General features: G+C 51.6%; 1 protein-coding gene and 1 long non-coding RNA gene across 5 annotated transcripts; one reads left to right on the plus strand and one right to left on the minus strand.

Moving 5' to 3' along the window:
- The first annotated feature begins 240 nt into the window (after window positions 1-240).
- Window positions 241-8,734, plus strand: LOC145532970 (cystatin-8-like). 4 transcript variants are annotated; one of them, XM_081559203.1, is made up of 4 exons: window positions 241-344; window positions 801-1,142; window positions 4,989-5,102; window positions 8,568-8,734. In XM_081559203.1, exons 2-4 carry the CDS (start codon window positions 912-914, stop codon window positions 8,649-8,651), a joined length of 429 nt encoding a protein of 142 aa, XP_081415329.1. In that variant the 5' UTR covers window positions 241-344; window positions 801-911; the 3' UTR covers window positions 8,652-8,734. The 4 variants fall into 4 exon arrangements, with proteins under 4 accessions (XP_081415329.1, XP_081415327.1, XP_081415326.1 ...); XM_081559201.1 differs by lacking the exon at window positions 241-344 and adding an exon at window positions 403-706; XM_081559200.1 differs by lacking the exon at window positions 241-344 and adding an exon at window positions 403-635.
- Window positions 8,735-16,202: 7,468 nt separating this feature from the next.
- LOC145532973 (uncharacterized) lies at window positions 16,203-19,249 on the minus strand. The gene is made up of 2 exons (XR_014073734.1): window positions 19,074-19,249; window positions 16,203-18,685 (listed from the first exon to the last, which is right to left on the minus strand). It is a non-coding gene; the product is annotated as an uncharacterized LOC145532973 (long non-coding RNA).
- Between the last annotated feature and the right edge of the window lie 2 nt (window positions 19,250-19,251).

Here is a 19,251-nt window from a genome sequence, read left to right on the forward strand (position 1 = left end):
GAGAATTCCATAGACCGTATAGTCCATGAGTTTGCAAAGAGTTGGACACGACTGAGTAGCTTTTACTTTCTTTCACTAAATTTAAATTCATGTAATGCTTTGCACGAATTTGGTTCTCTCTCTGGTCTTTTATTATGCAGAAATACTTGCATAATTTCGCAAAGATGTTGGAAAGGTGCCCAGCAGAGGAGTCAGAGGCCAGGAGCTTAGGAAGCTGAGGTCATAGTGTGGTCAGCCTTCCACTCCAAGGGCAGAAGCAGGAGGGGCTTGCATGCCATGTGAGCCACCGGAACCAAGGACCAGGGGCCAGCAGGGGCAAGGCACCCTCTGAGACAAGGTCACAGGTGTGGGATTACATCACAAAGTGGGACTGTCCTGTGGGCATGGAGGTCTCAGGTGACCACAGACCAGGGAGCAGGAGCAAAGAGGCCCCAGACTAGGGCGTCAATGCAGCTGAGAGCGCTGGGTTGGTAGAAGAACTCTAGGCTGGGGCTAGGTCAGAGCCCATCTCCCCAGGACGGGGAGTGGGCCGGAAAGGGAGCCAGAGTAGGAAACCTCGGGGCCACCACACCCTTTACAGCCACCTCTTACAGGCCGGAGACGCAGAAACAGGAGTGGGCCGTGAGGCACACAGGGTAGGTGTGGACCCAGGGCTCTAAATGAGCTCCTTGGAGGAGCCACCCAGGAAGAGCAGGGCAGCAGGCAGGTGGGGACTCTGACCTGGCTTCTCATGGGTGGGGCTCCTTGGAGGACAGGGCTAGTCCCACCAGCTGACCCTGATGCTTCTGTCTTGATCCAAGCTGATCCTCTCCGGGTAAAATCTCTGGAACCCCTCGTGCCACCCCACACCACTCGCAGCTCCATCCCTGGAAGGACAGAGACATTCACCTGCGTCCCCAGAAGAAGGGGCCATGACCAGACTCTGGGGGACCTACCAGCTCCTGCTTGCCCTCCTGATGGCCCTGGGGGGCAGCAGGCTTGTATACAAGGACACGGACAAGATCTTGAGGGAATTAAGGAACGTCAGCAGCTCAAGCGGCAACGTGAAGCAGTGTCTGTGGTTCGCCATGCAGGAGTACAACAAGGATAGCAAGGACAAATTCCTCTTCCAGGTGGTCAAGGTGTGGCGGGTGCAGATGCAGGTAAGGGCGCTTCCTCCCAGTTTGCATACTCGCCCCTGCTTGCCCCTGGCAGCACAGACCAAAGCCAGGATGAGAGAGCGGGCTCGTGAGCAGCCCTGGGACCCAGTGGTCCTGAACACAGTGGTACTGAGCCCCACAGCCAGCTCCCTTTCTCAGGTGCCATGACAGGTGTCCTAGGGGCCCCAACCTATGAACTCGGTTGAACCCCAAATGGCAAATCACACATCTGTGATCCGTGTTTGCTAAGGTTGGGAGACAACTGAGCATCATGAATATTTTTACAATAATGCTACCCTGAGTGACATTCAATCTCCCCATACCCCATAGAATATGGGTTGACATGGAATAGGGAGGCTCATAAAGTGCCTCCTCCCAGATCCCTTCATTCTCTGAGTCCTACATCTCTTTAGCGGCCGTGGTTCTGTCTATGGAATCCCTCCTTACAGGGCCTCAGGTGACCCAGTGCTGCGAGTCATCGATCACCTGATATCCATGTGGGGGACGCTCCATCCCCAACCTGCCAAGTCCAAGAAGAGGTCCTTGGTGTTGGAACTCTGCTGACTTCTAGCCTCAGTTGGGTGTTTGGGGTGTGGTTGGGGTATAAGTGCACAGGAGATTTGCAAGGATGTGTTGCAAAGACATTCAGCAGACAGGCCATTCTGACAGATTTACCCCAGGTGTTGGACTCCAGGCTCTCTGGTGGCAGGAGTGGGGCCAGTCTACAAGTGACCCTGTCTCCAGGAATATGTGCACCATCAGCCCGTTGTCCCCAACACACGATGCTGACAACTGCACAATCCATCAGGGGCACCGCCGTCACCCTTCAAAGTAAATGCTCCTGGGTCCTGTGACTTCCGCACAGGAAGAAAAGCCCTTCATGGTTTTCTCCTTTGGGACACATGTAGCTTGGGCAACAAGCAGTACCAGACGCTGTAGATGAGGCTGAGATGGAAACAAATGATCACAACCTTTAGGAAGCCAGGGGACAAATTAGAAGACAAACTGTGAGACTTCCTTGGCCATCCAATGGTTAAGACTGAGTTCCCCTGCTTTAGGGACATAGATTTGATCTCTGATTGGGGAACTAGGACCCCACATGCCATACAGTGTGAACAAAAATTAATTAATTAATTAAGTAAAGAGCTGTCTTTCACTGGAAATCAGGTTCTGCTCTCAGCCAAGACATGTCGATCAAAGAGAGAGTTAGTAGCTCATTCGTTTCTGACTCTCTGTGACCCCACGGACTCTAGCCCTCCAGGCTCCTCTGACCATGGGATTCTCTGGGCAAGAATACTAGAGTGGGTTGCCATTTCCTCCTCGAGGAGATCTTCCTGACCCAGGGATCGAACCCAGGTCTCCTGCATTGCAGGCGGACTCTTTACTATCTGAGCCACCAGGGAAGCCAAAGACGATGAAAAAAATTTAAAAAGAAGACAAAACCCTGAGCCAAGCCCGAGAGCTGGGATGCCACCTATGGCACGTTGCTTGTGGGGCTTCCTTAGAGTGTTGGTGAGTCCCCTTCCTGCACCAGCCACACCCTCACCAATTAAGTGAGGATCTCTGGGTGGGACCTGGGTCCCCAGCATAGTCATGACTGACCCTGCCTCCCCAAGGAAAGATGAAGGTGACGCCCAAGGGCAGACGGGCTACAGGGAAAGGAGGCTGGTGGGCAGTGTTTTTTGGGGGGATTTCCTAGAAGCAGCCTCTAGCACTAGTGTTTCAGTGAAGTGTTTTATTTGAGAGGCCATCCAGGAAGCACCTGGCGGTCAGAGGGGATTGAGAGGGGGCAGGGAAGTGGCCAGTGCAGGGGAGTCGCTGAGCACGTTGACTGTCGAGGGCATCTGGACTCCGTGTCCCTTGGGCCTCGAGGAGACGGTGCAACACCTGTGCAGGGTTGGGCCACCTGCGGGAGGGGAGCTGGGTTCCTCTCCCAGCAGCTCTCGCCCGTCACTGACTGGGAGCTGCTCCAGGGCCCTTGGCTCCATCTGCCAGCAGGGAGCCCCGGGAAGCAGCAGGGTAGGTGGGTGCCTGGGCCTCTGCCAACAGTCTCTGCTACAGGAGGTGAGCAGGGAGAGTTTAGGGGAGCAGGTGGAGGGAAGAAGGAGTGTGACTGCTAGCCGTAAGGAGCCAGTGTGAGCGACCAGACGGGTGGGCTGTGACCAGGCCAGTCTGGACCTCCCAGAGATGTTCAGGCTGTCTTAGGAAGACTGAAAGCCAGAGGGGCATCAGGTCAGGGAGTTCTTGGGATCCCCATGACCAGATGTGGTCTTTAAATCTGCCATTCTCATTTCCTCACCTCCAGAAAGGGGCGTGTCCATTCAGGTCCCCGCTTCCCTGGAATCAGGTCGTCCTCTGCCTTCCTGTGGCCGGAGGAGCCGAGGCCAGGACCACAGAGGGAGAGCGTGTTCCATGTCTGATGCCTCCGTCTCAGTCCTGGGTCAGCTGCCAGCTGGCCAACCAGCTGCTCCCACAACAACCCAGTCTTCCTATTAGTTCTCTGGAACAAAACTAAGCTGTCATTTGTTGTTGTTGTTGTTCAGTCGCTAAGTCACGTCTGACTCTTTGCGACCCCGTGGACTGCAGCATGCCAGGCTTCCCTGTCCTTCACTATCTCCCAGACTCTGCTCGAACTCATGTCCATTGAATCAGTGATGCCAACCAACCATCTCATCCTCTGTTGTCCCCTTCTCCTCCCACCTTCAATCTTCCCGGCATCAGGGTCTTTTCTAACAAGTCTGCTCTTTGCATCAGGTGGCCAAAGTATTGGAGTTTCAGCTTCAGCATCAGTCTTTCCAATGAATATTCAGAGTTGATTTCCTTTAGAATGGACTGGTAGGATCTCCTTGCTTAAAGCTGGAGAGGCAGTGTGGGAAGGCCTGGTAGCGAAGGTTGAATCCAGAGGAACCTGGACCCAAGCTGCAGACACACTCCTGTCTCCTGCTGTCTTCTTCCTCTTTGCTTTGTTTTACTTCCCCTGGTCATCAGAATCACCTGGAGTCTTGTTCAGACACTGACTGTGCATATCTGCCCCCTACCCCCCACAAGAGCAGTTTATGACTCAGTGGTTCAGAACCTGCATTTCCATCCAGTTCCCTGGTGATGCCAATGCTGTTGATCCAGGGAGCCCACCTATGAAGGCCTGGGACACCACTGTGGAAGGACAGCCCTTATCTATTCCTGCTCTGACTCTAAGAGCTGATGGGAGAAGTATTTTCTGCATGGCAAGCTTGGCCGTCTCTAAATCTTGCTGTAATCTTTTAAAACCAGATGGGAGCAGATTTATTAATAAATGGACATAGAGCAGCCTTCACCTCACTCAGTCATTCATGAATTCTGTCAACCGCTCCTGTTCTGCTTCCTAAACACTCAGAGAACATGAAGACAAGCCTCGCTACACGGGGCCCTGGGGTGCGGTTAGGGGTCTTGGGTGGGGGAGCCTCAACGGCCAGGGGATCTTAGGTGACAAAATCTGAAGGGGGTGTGTGTGTGTTTATGGGAAGGGCTCAAGAAGGGGATCCCATGTGGCCAAGAGTCCTGTTCCCATGGGGCCCAAGTGAACTGGTGACACCTCGGGCACAGGAGCTGGTTGTTCTGAAGTAGAAGGTCTTGCCTTCAGAAAGGCCCCACGCTGGATGGAGCCTTGGCCCCAGGGAATCCGGCTCCAAGTAGGGATATCTTTGTGTGGTGGCTCCACAGGCCATCTCCTAAAGATATGTTTGGAGGGGAGAGGAGGAGGAGATAAGGAGAGGGAATAAAAGGAAGAGCAGTTTTTTCAGGGTTTGTTAAAAACATTAAAAAGTAGAAGAAGGCTTTTTTGAACAAAATTGCATGACTGCTAATCAACAGGTCACGGATCGTCTGGAATACTTTATTGACGCTGAAATCTCCCGCACCAACTGCAGAAAGCTTCCAAATGGTAACGAGAATTGCGTGGTTAAGAACACCTCCAAACTGGAAAAGGTAGGGGACACACCAACTGTCTGCGGTGGTCTTGGCTGCTCTGAGCCCCAGGCAGAACTTATGGTACCCATACCTTGTCTTTGAGTGGTTAGCACCACTCCCAGGGCAGAGTCCCGAAGTGGTCAGTCCTGCGGCCCTCGTAGCAGTCTGCAGGGCAGCAGACTGTGGAGGAAACCTCGTCCTACGCACAGGGTGCAAGATCACTCTCAGTGCAAGGACTCCATCCCTCTGGGTTCCTGGCGCAGGGAAACTTGCTCACACATATTCAGTGGGAGTCCACCCTCTTGGACCTGGAGGTACCACCCTACTGTGGCCCAATCCGAGGTTGCCCATCCTTGTGAAAGCACAAAGGGAAGTCCATTCATTCCCTCAACTGCTCATCAAAGCTTACCTGGCACCAGGTGCTATGCTGGGTGCTGGAGATTAAGCGATGACCAGGTCAGGCTTGTCCCCAGCCTCCCAGGCTCAGCCATGGGAAGAGCCCCAGGCTCGAAGCAGAGGGCTGACGTGGCCCCGGGGGCTTTTGGCCTCAAGCCTGTATTTCTGACTCGGGGTAGGAGTATCCGGAGTTGACCTGAGGGCTTCCTCTGATGTTGGTGAAGCCCCCCAGGCTCTCTGCAGGTGGAGGTGGGCCCCTTCCTTCACACCCGTGGTCCTTCACATGAGCCATGTCAGGATAACCTGGCAGCCTTGGCACACCTGGATGGCAGGGTTCCCCCTGCAGAATCAGACTCAGTAGGTCTGGAGAGGAATCTAAGAACTGGTGTTGATAATGAGCTCCTGCAGTGGGGATCCTTGGGACTGTGCTCAGAACCGCTGTGGCGTGCAGTCACAGCGGGAAACACAAAGGTCCGATGACGGGAACCTAAAACTTCCTCTGGGGCTTACTGTGAACATCACTGCCAGCAGAGCAGAGGCTCCTCAGGACAAACATTCAAGCAGGGAGCATGTGGGATACCATCTGATCTTTTATTTTAGTTTTATCTTTTCCTGGTAGTAGAAATATCGTGGGCTGAAGTTTATATTTTCTACTGGGTGCATTGTGGATAAAGGAGAGTTGTTACTTTTTACCTGTTTGTAGAAAATATTAAAGAATTAATATTAAGATTAATTAGGAAACTTGTCTCCAGGAAGCTCTTTTATTCTTTGTAAAGTTTCCATGGCCCATCTCGGTTTTAGAGCACACATTTTTAAGTACACATTTATCAATAAAGAAAACTTTGTTCCTTTCTTTCCAAGTGTTTGGAATAACGTTGAAGAGGAGTCATGCTGGGTGGTGTCTCATTCCTGGAGGAGTTAATGGGATTCTTTTCAGTATTTATACCTTATTAGTAAATACTGTATCAGGTGTTGATTTCCAAAGTTCTTCCAACTCCCTCTTTACCAAGGGTTATTTTTTTAAATTAAGGATGTTTTCTTCTATTAATTATTCTTTCAACATGTACCAAGTATATTGAATAATTTTTCTTCTTTGACCCATTACTAAAATAAATTCAAACAATAGATCTCCTAATATTGAGTCATCCTTATGTGTCTGGAATAGGAAGTACATGCCTTTTTTCGGTTGTTCTATAACTGAGAGTCGTGGTTAGTTCTCATCTGCAGAGAGTGGTGGCAGGTGCACAGGTCAGGGTATGCAGACTTTCTGGGTGAAGCCGCATCTTTGGCAGGGTTTCTGGACAACTGGACCTGGACATGGCAGGGGACCATCCTTGTTCCTCTGACCCGATCAGCTTTGTGGAGCTTGCTATGGACACACACATCTGGCATCCTCCTCTCCTTTATGGCAAATTTCTAGTTCTGTCTGATTGCAAGGGTGCAATTCCTGAAGGTCACTCCATGAATATGCTTGTGCATGTGGGTGGCTAGTCTCGGGTCACTGCTTTGTTGTTGACAGGATGGCCTCTTTTTCTTGTCATCTCCCTTTGTGGGAGCCATCCTGCAGGCTCCAGTGTGGAAGGAAACAGTGATGTGGGTGGGGTCTGCCCTCATCTCTTAGAATATAGAGGGCTTAGTGAAGTGAAGTCACTCAGTTGTGTCCGATTCTTTGTGACCGCATGGACTGTAGTCTATCATGGCTCCTCTGTCCATGGGACTCTCCAGGCAAGAGTACTGAAGTCGGTTGCCATTTCCTTCTCCAGGGGATCTTCCCGACCCAGGGATCGAACCTGGGTCTCCCACATTGCAGGCAGACATTGGACCGTCTGAGCCACCAAGGAAGCCTGGTGGGTTAGTGTGCCACTTTTTGTCTATGAATTCTGCTTTTCTATATATCAATATTAAGTACACTCAAACTCCCCAGAGAATGACTTGGAGTGTATGATACACAAACACACACACACACACACACACACACACACAGGTTCCATGGCCTCATCCCAAACCTACTGAATGAGAATGTCCAGGTACAGACACTGTACACACTTCATGTCAAGGGAATGCTGAAAAGCACTGCATGAGGGCCAGCAATTGCTCAATATGCTGCCTTTAATTTGCTGACTTTTTAAAGGATATTATATTCTATTTTACTAGGTAAGTCTGGGTTACAGTTTATTTCTTGGTTGTTTTTGGCTTCAGGGTTTCTCTGGTCTGGTGTAACAGGGGTTTTTCAACTTTTTTCTGCAATTAGATCAGTTGAACGACCAAAAGAGCTTTGGATTCCCAAGGTTTGACGTAATTTGCCCATAAAATCATCTTGACTTGGTATCTTGTGAGTTTGTGGGGACGGGGGCCCCATAATCCTCCCTTGTGTGTGTCAGAATTCAGCCAAGACCTAACGCCCTTCTCTCTGACACTGTTTGCCCCTCACTCCTGAAATGCCCCTGTGTTTCCAGTCAGTTATTGAAGATGGCCATTGCTGTTTTTCTAGGATGTCTACCTGCCCGTCCATCTGCCTAAGCCTCTTTCCACCCGTTCTATTACTCACACAGAGAAGTTTTCATTTGTCATTTCAACGACATTTTGAAAGGGAGAAGAAGGAGCTTTGGAATAAAATTTATGTTAGGTCCTAGAATCCTCTACATTGCTCTTATCTGATGTATTTGTCGTCAGAGCAAAAGGCATTATTTGATTATTAAGATGACATATATTAGTTTATACCTGGTGCAGAACTGTGGTATTTACATTATAGAAAATATTAAGGAGGATTAAAAATAAAATCAAATATATGTTTGATCTCCCACCAAAAATACGATGATTAGTATTTGCTGTCTATCCATGGATGGGATAGGGACAAACACTCCTCCATGTAACTGCTGGTGGCTTCAAGGGTCTGCAGCCTCCAGCCAGCAAATTCTGTGGGGGTGTTCCCTGACGGGTGATGACCCGTCTTCCGGCCTGTTCCTATGCTGGCACCTAGCTCCAACGCTGGCACCTAGCTCCTACGCTGGCACCCGGCAACAGAACTGCTTTTTCTCTAGCACTTGGCACACTGCTGACTTTTGCCCTGGTGGTGGTCTTTTTCAGAGACAAATGTGCACCTTCTGGGTGGGCGCACTGCCATGGCAAGGCTATTTCAGCATGATGAAGAAGCAGTGTGTGGACGCCTAGAGGCTCTGGAGCCCCGCCACCGCCCCTCCCTTTGTGAAGAAGTGATGGCCTGTGAGCGGCTACCAACATGCTTTCCTCACACATGTGTCCCTGCTTGCTGTTCTACTTTCTAGTTTCTTGCTATGTGGTAACAAAAGGTGAGCAAGATCCATGCCTCCTGCCTGGCCTCACCGGAGGCCACTTGCCTTTGGCTGATGTGATGGCATGCCACTAAGAATAAGGAAAGTTTGTCCCTGAGCACAAAGGATGGAGTGAGGGCTGATTCCATTTTCCACCACACACTTGGGAAGGAATCACTTTTTGATTGGATAACACCCTCACACACACATACACACTCACACACGCAGAGATACACACACAGAGGGCTGAACAGTGGGTGCTAACTCACAGGTTCCTTCTGGGAGCCTCATCTGGCTTCAGACTCCTCCCTCCCTGGGTCCTGAGTGGATGGGTCACCAGGGGGCTGGGAAACCCGCAGGCAGAAGCATCAGTCCTCCCCTGCGGGGTCTCTGAGAATTGGGAGAATTTGTTCTTCTTTTTATGTAAATATCAACAGTGTTCACAGATCGAGAGAGGTGAGGGCAATAAATCTTCAGGGGAAGCTGGAGTTCACATGTGTCTGGGGTGCATGTGTGATCATGTGTGTGCATGTGTGTGCACAGGTGTGCAGGTTATACACATGTGTGCAGGTATATATTGGTGTGGGTATGCAGTTGTGTGTGTGGAGAGAACGTGTGGTTCTGTGAAAGAAGTACAGAGATGATAGTAGGAGATAACAATTCCTCAAAGGAAGTAGCCATTAAAAATAGGTATGGCTGGGCTTCCCTGGTGGCTCAGTGATACAGAGTCCACCTACCAACGCAGGAGACACAGGTTTGATTCCTGACCTGGGAAGATCCCACCTGCCATGGAGCAACTAAGCTTGTGCACCACAGCTACTGAACCTGCACTCCTGAGCCTGGGAGCTGCAAATACCGAGTCCATGTGCCATAACTGCTGAGGTCTGCATGCCCCAGCACTCGTGCTCCGCCATGAGAGAAGTCACAGCCGTGCGAAGGCCGTGCACAGCAGCTAGAGAGTGGCCCTGGCTTGCCACAGCTAGAGAAAAGCCTGCATAGTAATGAAGACCCAGCATAGCGGTAAATAAATAACTAGGTGTGTCTGAGGGAGGCTTCTCTGATGGATACAGTTTCTAGTTTCACAGGATGAAAGCCTTGTGGAGATCAGGGACATAACAATGTGAATACACTCAGTGCTACCGAATGTCCGTTTGAAAATGGTTAAGATGGGAGGTTTTATATATATATATATATATATATATTTACCACAATTAAAATGTTTTTAAGTAACTAGCCTGTTTTATATGTGGCGTTGGGTACAATTTGGGACGACAACTGTGTTCCCAACTGTCAGGGTTTCGCCTCAGGGCCTGGTGGGTGATAGGGAAGCAGCGTTGCTGTCCCGACGGAAGGAGGCCACGAGACCCCAAGGCCATTGCTTTCGTCTCTGGTTCCTCTGAACTGAGGTCTCAAGCGGGAACATGGAGGTCTCAGTTGGAACTGTCACGCCACCCAGGGTGACACCGGGCACTCACCTTGCACAGCCCTTGCCTCTCCTTCCACTGTCCCTTCCCCCCACCCCTGTCAGTCCCCCCGGTCTCTCTTCCAGGCCCAGCCCTGCACCCCCCACTTTCCTCCAACACAGCCCCTGCTGTTCCCCCCTCCCCACCAGGAGCCTCCCCCAACTAAGGGCCCAGGATTTAGATCTGAAACAGGCTCTACGTCAACCTAATACTCATACCCTGATTGAAAACTACTCTTTCCCGCCGGCCAGGGGCCTCCATCTTAAAGTGTCCCCTGACACCCCGGTAGGACGCCCCCCAGAGGAGCAGCAGACCCCCGCCCAGCCCGGGTGCCCAGGTCAGTCCACAGCCGTCTGTCCCCCAAGCTCCAGAGGCACATGTGGGTGCCCTAGGAAGGAACTTTTGGGATCAGCCCCTTGGGATGGTCCTGCCTTTGGGCTTGTTGTGTGGGAACTACAGGAATCTGGTGTTCACTGCAGGCCTGGGGATAGTGTGGGGCCAGCCAGACATTTCAGGGCAGACATTTCAAGCACCACAGGGGTGCTTGCTGAGAGATGCCCCATACAGCCCTATTTCTAACTGTGTGTTAACTAACAAGAAAATTTAATCTAACTTCACCTCTTTCCAACCTGCCTCGCCAAGGCTCTTCGTTTTCTCTCTCTTCACATGAAAAAAGATGCCAAGCAGTCTTCGCTTTTCCTTGCTGGGTTTCATGTCATTTCCTCTAAAATGTTACTGGAGTTTCTCTCTCTCCCTCTCCCTCTCTGTCTCTCTCTCTCTCTCTCACACACACACATCGTCACTTCCCGAGGGGGAGGAGAGGGGAGGAGCCCCCGAGATCTGACCTGCAGCCTCCACTTCATCCTGCTGAAGCCCCCCTGCATCCTGGACTCATGCACCATTCACTTTGTTCTGAGACCCCTCAGCACGGGGTCCCAGGAAGTCACGGAGATGAGGGAAACGGGGCCCAACCAGGCAGCCCAGGTGGACTCAGAGGCTGCCCATTCTCAAGACTGGTCCAGGGCTCAGCAGGGGTTGAGGTCTTTCCACCCAGTGACCAATCCTGGCCATTCTAAGTGCAAACAAGGAATCCATTCAGCTCAGTCCTGGGTGGGGCTCGGGGAAAGGAGGCAGAGCTCTTAGGACCTGCAGGCACCCTAGAGACCGCTTGGGCCGTGGTGGCAGGGGGCACAGGGCCTCTGACCTGGGAAAGGGCCAGGGGAAGGGCCACTGTGCGAAGAGTGCTGCCCAGTGGTGGTCTCAGAGACACGAGCGCCGCACCAGCCCTGCCGTGTCCCCTGTGGCACTATTACCCCGACACACCGCAGGTCTGCTTGCGTTGAGCTGGGCCGGCATGGGGACTGCCTGGCTCCTGGGTCCTGCTGGACTGGGAAGCCATGTGGGTGCACAGACTCAGCTTCCATATGCGTCTTGGGAGAGTCCCCCTTTCTACGTGGTTGGTACATGTAGACTCAGTGGGTGCATTTCTAGAGTCTCCAAAGGAGTCAGAGACAAAGGGTCAAGACCCAGATACTGGAAGCGTGTGGAGAGGCCACCAGCGTCCACCCTGTGCAGGGGGCTGGGCAGGATGGCCATGTGCAAGCTCTGGGATGGACCTGGGCTGGCAAATACAAGGGGGTTTCACTCCAACTCTGGGAGCAAAATACAAGGCCATTTCGTTTTATGGGATAAAGATTTGGGTCCTCTCTCGAGATGGATGGACACGGCCAGGGCAGAGGAGGGGCAAGTGGGAGGAGGGTGCTGCAGCCAGAGGGGAGGCCCAGAGGATGAGATGGCCCTTCTGTGGCTGAGGGTCCCTGGCCCGCCTGGCTGCTTTCCTTGGTGAAGCCCACTCCCCTCAGGTCCACCATGGAGGTGCCCGGATTCCCTGGTGACCTTGGACAGAAGCAGGCCACTGCACGGTCTGCCTTCTGGCATCCGCGGTCTCAGCCAGGGCCACCCCATGAGAATTGTCGCGAAATAGACCAGGCGGGACACTTGCCTCCTCCTGCAGTCTCTGCCCCCATCACCAGGCTTCTCCTGGACATGTGGGGCCAGGTCAACGCAGCCATAGACGTCACCCAGGGCCAGTCAGAGGCTCTTCAACTCCTCCCCAAGGAGCCGTCTTCTCCTGTGGACTGACCAGAGTGGAAGGAGAGGTGACTGGATGGCCCCTCTACAGCCCAGTGATGATGCCGGTGGGGACCGGACATGGCCTTGTGGACCTACTCTGCCTACAGTGCCCAGGGTATTTTAAAAACTTCCCTCCTGCTATGCCCCATCCATGGCCTGGCCACACAGGCAGCACGCCCACTCTGGGATGCCCCCCGCCCCAGCTTTCAGCACTCACACACCGTGCTCCCACTCTCCATGGGACGGATCCCGGTGACGGGCAGCTTCCCTGCTCCTCGCCGCACATGGGTCGAGCCTTTGACGGGAAAGGATGGAAGCTCAGGAAGCCACGGCAAACAGAGGTGGGGGTACCCAGGGCAAGTGGGCACCTGGAACTCACGGTCAGGCTTGGCCAGAGGAGGCCCTCTCCCCACAATGTTTTACTGTCCCTACGAGCAGAGCCTGGCTACCTGGGGACCAGTCCCAGCTAATGGCTTCCATTCTCGGACATGAATGGGTCTGAGCTCAAATAAACGAGTCCCGAGTCCTGGTTGGTCCATCGAGCCCCTCATCCAGGGGAGTGAAGCCAGGAGCAGAGTCGGCTGTGTGACCACCTCCCAGACACCAGCACCACTGAGCTAGAGGGCTGCTGGCCCCTGCGGGGGCTGGGGTATAGCCACAGGCCAGCTCGGAAAATGGAGTTCTTGTCCCAACACTGTTGCCATCTAGTTCAAAGTCTTTCCTGTGTAACTGGGTCCTGCGGCTGCTCAGGACCGCACGCCCGCCTCTGTGAGCGGGTCCATGGGAACAAGAGATGTGCTGGGTCAGCTGCTCTGTGCATCCCGGCTGGGGAGCCTGACTGTTTTGGCTCAGCTATCAGGGCTGGGACCCTTGGATCTGTGGGTCTCTGCTGAGGCTGGGCTGGGTGGTGGCCTTGGGGACAGTGGGCAGCAGAGGCCTCAGCCCTATCTCTACGGGTCCCTCCCACTTCTTACTGTTGACCACATCCCATCCACAGTTGAAAAGCGTTATTTCTGAGGTCACCTTTGTTCTTGAGCTCACACACAGATTGACCGTTTCCACTTCTAAGTAGGCCAGGGACAAAACAGATTCTACAAGGCACTTCCCCAAAGAACAGAGAGTCCTGGGAACGGAGGGTGGAGGGCTTGGGTCAGGGAGTCTCCCGCTCTTATCTGGACACCAGGTGCCTGCAGCATGCAGCCTTCCACCCCCGCGGACAGGAACGTGACTCTGGGGACCAATCTTAGGAAAAGAATTGTTGGTGGCAATGACCTGGTCTCCTGCCCCGTTTGGTGCCCACCATGCATACTGCAGGGACGGGCCCCTGAGCTGTCTGACTTGGTGGGCTCAGCCCAAGGTGTGCTCATGCCCAGGGCCCAGCTTGCATTGCTTCCAGAACCCTGTCTCAGAACAACACCCAGCCCCCTACAGAGAAATGCAGAGAAAGCACTTCTGCAATCACTATCTCCCCCTCAGCTTGTCCATGCCAAAAACAAGAAGGTGGGACTATGCCCATTGCCAAGACGGAGAACTTGCCGTGTGAAGGACTTAGCCTCCCCGTCTCAGTGTCACAGCAAACTTCACCCATGAGGCAGGCCCAGGGCCAGGGCAAGGCTACAGAGCAGAGGATTGCTCCAAAGTGCTGGGGACTGGACCCCAATCCCCCTTCTGACAAAAGGGGATTTGTGATCAAATGAGGGTGATTTCTGTAGGATCTTGCCCAATTAGGCCACCCTTGGAGCAAGACTAAATAAAAGGCATTGCTGAAAGAAGAGCCACAGAATGAGACGAACTGAGCTGGAATCATGTACGACAGCCCAGTCAAACTAGGCCATGGAGCAACCTTCCCAAACTAGGACTGGAGCCAGGTGTCCAGCCCTGGGCAGTGTCTCCTGTGTGTCTCGCTCAGCCCCTGCCTTGGCAAGTGGCCAGCAAATGTAACTAGGGAGGAAGGTGATTCGGCCTTTTTCCTTTCAGGCTCTGCTTTTGAGGCAGAGTTTGGAGTTTGGGCCTCAGGGGCACAGCCTTTCATGGGGGCCTCTGTCTGGCTGAGAGCTCACCCTCCCCACCTCCGAGCAGGCCCTCAGGCCTGCAGGTGGCCAATGGCTTTAGGTGGATGGTGGAGAACTTTGGGGGGATTTGTTCAGAGTGGCAGGACTGAGACCTGGAGAAGAGGACTAAATCTCAAACAACTTATTTCAGTAACACTCTCTGGCCCTGTAGCCAAAGTGGGTCCAGAGATCCTGCCTAGGAGGACTCATCCACTTTGATCCAGGTGGGAGAGGATCTCCCAGGTTTATGCAAGAGCAGGAAAGACTCAATTGTCCACAGGAAGAAGTGGAGAAGGTGCTGATGGTTGGAAATGTGGAGCTAGATGGGCTGAGGCCCTCAGCTGAACCCTCCAGCCTCCTCCCAGCCTGCAGGCCTCAGTATGGGACCCGTGTCAGTGTGAGCGCCAGAAACACAGCCTCTGATGCAGGTTGTGAAGCTCCCTCCTCACCAAGGACCCGCCAGGCGTCCCTCCCCTCCACCCAAGCCCAGCCTGTGCTGTGCTGTGCTAAGTCGCTTCAGTCGTGTCCAGCTCTTTTCGATGCTATGGACTATAGCCTGTGGGATTCTCCAGGCAAGAATACTAGAATGGGTTGCCATGCCCTCCTCCAGGGAATCTTCCCAACCCAGGGATTGAACCCACGTCTCTTCTGTCTCCTGCATTGGCAAGTGAGTTCTTTACCATTAGTGCCACCTGGGAAACCCCAAGCCCAGCCTAGGACCTCAAAAATAGTTTGTGCTGACAAAGCTGGTGAAGATGCTGTTTTGTGAACAGTTGTGTTTTTTCTCATTCCAACCCAAGCCTGCTCTTTGCAGCCAAAAGTCCAGGATAGGGGCAGTCTATCAAAGCAGAAGAATTTAGGTAATAACTGCTCTCTTCTAGCCAAGAAAAACCAGGGTGCCCATGCTCTATTGTGCACATAGACAAAAATTTCTGTGGGACAAATTCCTGGATTCAGATGTGTTAAGGACTGTGTAACTTTTAAATGTTTGACAGAGATTGCTAAATCACTGTGAACAAAGACTGTTGGATCCCCATGTACCAATGCTGATGAAGGTGGTTTATCAACTAGACACTGTCATTGTGTTCAACCTTTTTCCAAAGAGTAGGGGAATGGTGATACTTCATTGATTTGGGTTGATTTTTATTTCTGTTAAAGATGCTAAGCATGTTTTCACATGTGTATTAAAGATATTTATATTTCTTTTTCTGCATTGATGACTTTTCTCCAAGTTTCCTATTAGATTCTTGTCTTTTTAAAGATTACTTCCCAAAACTCCTTGACGATGAAAATTAAAATGTTCTACATCATGCTTGTCAAGTTCTTACCACTCATCTCCCTTCATGCCCACTAAATCGGTGATCCTCAAAAACAGAGGTCATAACCAGTGCTGGCATGGATGTAGTAAAATTGGAACCCCTAGGCACTGCCCATGGGAATGCAAAATGGTGTAGCCATTTTAGGAAATCATCTAGTAGGTTCTCAAAAAGTTAAATATAGAGTTCAGGTAACAGTAACTCAGTGTATACCTGAGAGAAATAAAAGCATACGTCCACACAAAAGCCCGAATAAGGATGTTTGTAACAATACTAGTCCTAATAGCCAAGAAGTAGACACCACCCCCATGTCCACTGCCTAGGAGGTGAATGGATAGATAAAACACAGTGCACACATATGCAGGGAAAGTTTATTCAGTGATAAAAAGGGATGAAGTGGCAATTCATGCTATAACAAGGATGAAACTTGAAAACATGCTAAGACAAAGCCATACACTACAAGACTGTACAGAATATGAATCCATTTATAGGAAATGCCAGAAGAGATAAATCTATAAAGTAGATGAGAGGTTGCCTAGGGTTGACGGAGGCGGGGAACCTGGCCGGTACTGGTTGAGGCTTTCTAGGAAAGCTGATTATGGCTTTGGATGTAAAACTCTTGAAGACACTAAAAGCCATTGAATCACGCACTTAAATGGTTGGATTGTATGCTATGAGAATTATATTTCAGTAAAGTTGTTTAAGGGCTTCCCTGATGGCTCAGTGGTAAAGAATCTGCCTGGTAGTGTAGGAGACATGGGTTTTATCCTTGGGTTGGGAAGATCCCCTGGAGAAGGGAATGGCTGCCCACTCCAGTATTCTTGCCTGGAGAATCCCATGGATAGAAGTGCTTGGCTGCTGCAGTCCATGGGGTCACAAAGAGTCAGACATGACCAAGCAACTGAACAGCAACAAAAAAAATTGCTTAAAAGACCACATTGCCCCTGAGCAGTGAGCCCCCTGCCTCCTAGCTGCCCACTGGCCGCACCCCCTGAGGCAACCAGGGTGAGGAGCACCAGTGGGTGGTCCAAGAATCCTGATTCCCATAGTCAGGGCAGAATGAGATGCTTCATACTTGGCAATGGCTTCTGGAACAATCAATATCTGCCATGACCGATGACCCCGAAGCAGATGAGTGAGTCCTCTGCAGGGGCGTGGGAGAGGGGGAATGGGGCCATGCTGAGAGGACCCAAACCCCTCCCCTCTCTGCCACTGGAGGCCTAAGGACCAGCCTAGAACTCAGTCCTGTGGGTCCACATCCATCACAGCATCAGCACCTCAAACCCCTGCCCTTTGACTTTCACAAGATCACCTGGGTGGGCTCCCAGGGTGGGCTTCCCAGGGAGTATGGGCTCCCTCTGCCCCTTGCTGAGCAAGGTGCCAAAGGAAGGCGGATCAACCAGGGAGTCTGGAGAGAGACTTCAGCCCAGGCCACTGTTTTCAAACAATTCATGTGGTCAAGTTGGGGAAATGGACTCCTTTTGGACCATACCATCTGCTCAAATCACTGAGCTGAGACAACTGAGGAAATTGTCTTTGTGCTTTGCATTTTGAAAGAGCTTTCCTCATAAAAGAGAACTTAGCCCTTAGCCAATTATCTTCCAAATAAATTCTTGTGTTCCAGATGAATATCTGGTGACTTTGTGCAGAGGAATGTGTGTGAGCAAGTGATGTGCCTGCATGTGTAAGTATATACTGTACAAAATGTGTGAGCCAGTTGATTGTTCTCCATCTGGCTTCTGTGTTTCCTACGAGCTTAGAAGTTCAGTTCAGTTCAGTCGCTCAGTCGTGTCTGACTCTTTGAGACCCCATGGACTGCAGCATCCTGGGCTTCCCTGTCCTTCACCAACTTCCGGAGCTTACTCAAATTCATGTCCATCGAGTCGGTGATGCCATCCAGCCATCTCATCCTCTGTTGTCCCCTTCTCCTCCCACCTTCAATCTTTCCCAGCATCAGGGTCTTTTCAAATCAGTCAGTTCTTCACATCAGGTGGCGAAAGTATCAGAGTTTCAGCTTCAGCATCAGTCCTTCCAATGAACACCCAGGACTGATCTCTTTTAGGATGGACTGGTTGGATCTCCTTGCAGTCCAAGGGACTCTCAAGAGTCTTCTCCAACTCCACAGTTCAAAAGCATCAATTCTTCGATGCTCAGCTTTCTTTTTAGTCCAACTCTCACATCTATACATGACTACTGAAAAAACCATAGCTTTGACTAGACGGACCTTTGTTGGCAAAGTAATGCCTCTGGTTTTTAATATGCTGTCTAGGTTGGTCATAGCTTTTCTTCCAAGGAGCAAGTGCCTTTTAATTTCATGGCTGCAGTCACTATCTGCAGTGATTTTGGAGCCCCCAAAATTAAGTCTGTCACTGTTTGTTCATATAAGTTATATGTACTCTGCATGTAAGTTAAATAAGCAGGGTGACAATATACAGCCTTGACATACTCCTTTCTGGATTTGGAACTAGTCTATTGTTTCACGTCCAGTTCTAACTTTTGCTTCTTGACCTGTATACAGATTTCTCAGGAGGCAGGTCAGGTGGTCTGGTATTCCCATCTCTTGAAGAATTTTCTACAGTTTGTTGTGATCCGCAAAGTCAAAGGCTTTGGCGTAGTCAATAAAGCAGAAGTAGGTGTTTGTCTGGAACTCTCTTGCTTTTTTGATGATCCAACAAATTTTGGCAATTTGATCTCTGGTTCCTCTGCCTTTTCTAAATCCAGCTTGAACATCTGAAAGTTCACTGTTCACTTACTGTTGAAGCCTGGCTTGGAGAATTTTGAGCATTACTTTGCTAGCCTGTGAGATGAGCTTAGAAAGGGCTCCTGAATTCCAGCCCAGGATTCTGTCTCAGACATCTGACCCTTCAGCGGGTAACTTTCAGGTCTCACAGGCCCTGTCTGGACCTCATCTTACAGGTCTCAGGTATGATCCTCTTTGGGCTGTATGTTATCCTGGAGAGAGAAACAGTGATTTCCCAGTGTCTGAGTTTGTGGAAGTCCCTCCCCATGGCTGAACCCGGCCCCCGTGCAGGGCGAGACGGAGTCGTGGCCGTCAGGGGAGCCTGACTCGGGATGAGAAGCACACACAGGGGAGGAAACTGGACCAAGGGAGCCCATCCGGGACAAGCCTGGGGATGTGGAGAGATGGCTGCCATCCATCCATCCCACGGAGGGTCACACACCCGTGGCCATTGCCAGCCTTTGGCTTCGTGTCCTCGGCACCAGCCCTGGGCTCCCCTCCTGAGCTAGGAGGACCAGGTCCCCTGAGCCTGGCTGTTTGGCGCCTCCTCCTGCCTCTAAGACCAAGGGGTCCTACAATGGGGCCCTGACAGAGACTCACTGGAGGTGGCTTCACTTCCAGCTGCCCATCCAAAGCACAGAGATTTAGAAAGTCCAGAGGCATGGGACAGGATGGGAGCTCAGTGCTGGCGGCAGACGCTGTGGGCTCCCCAGTGAGTCTATGGGCTTGAAGGCAGAGGGTCCCCCATCAGAGAGGCTGGTCACTTGGGCTGCATCAG

Source organism: Giraffa tippelskirchi, chromosome 13 (assembly GCF_054371585.1).
Source record: "Giraffa tippelskirchi isolate mGirTip1 chromosome 13, T2T-mGirTip1v1.2.pri, whole genome shotgun sequence".
Classification (NCBI taxonomy): Eukaryota; Metazoa; Chordata; class Mammalia; order Artiodactyla; family Giraffidae; genus Giraffa; species Giraffa tippelskirchi.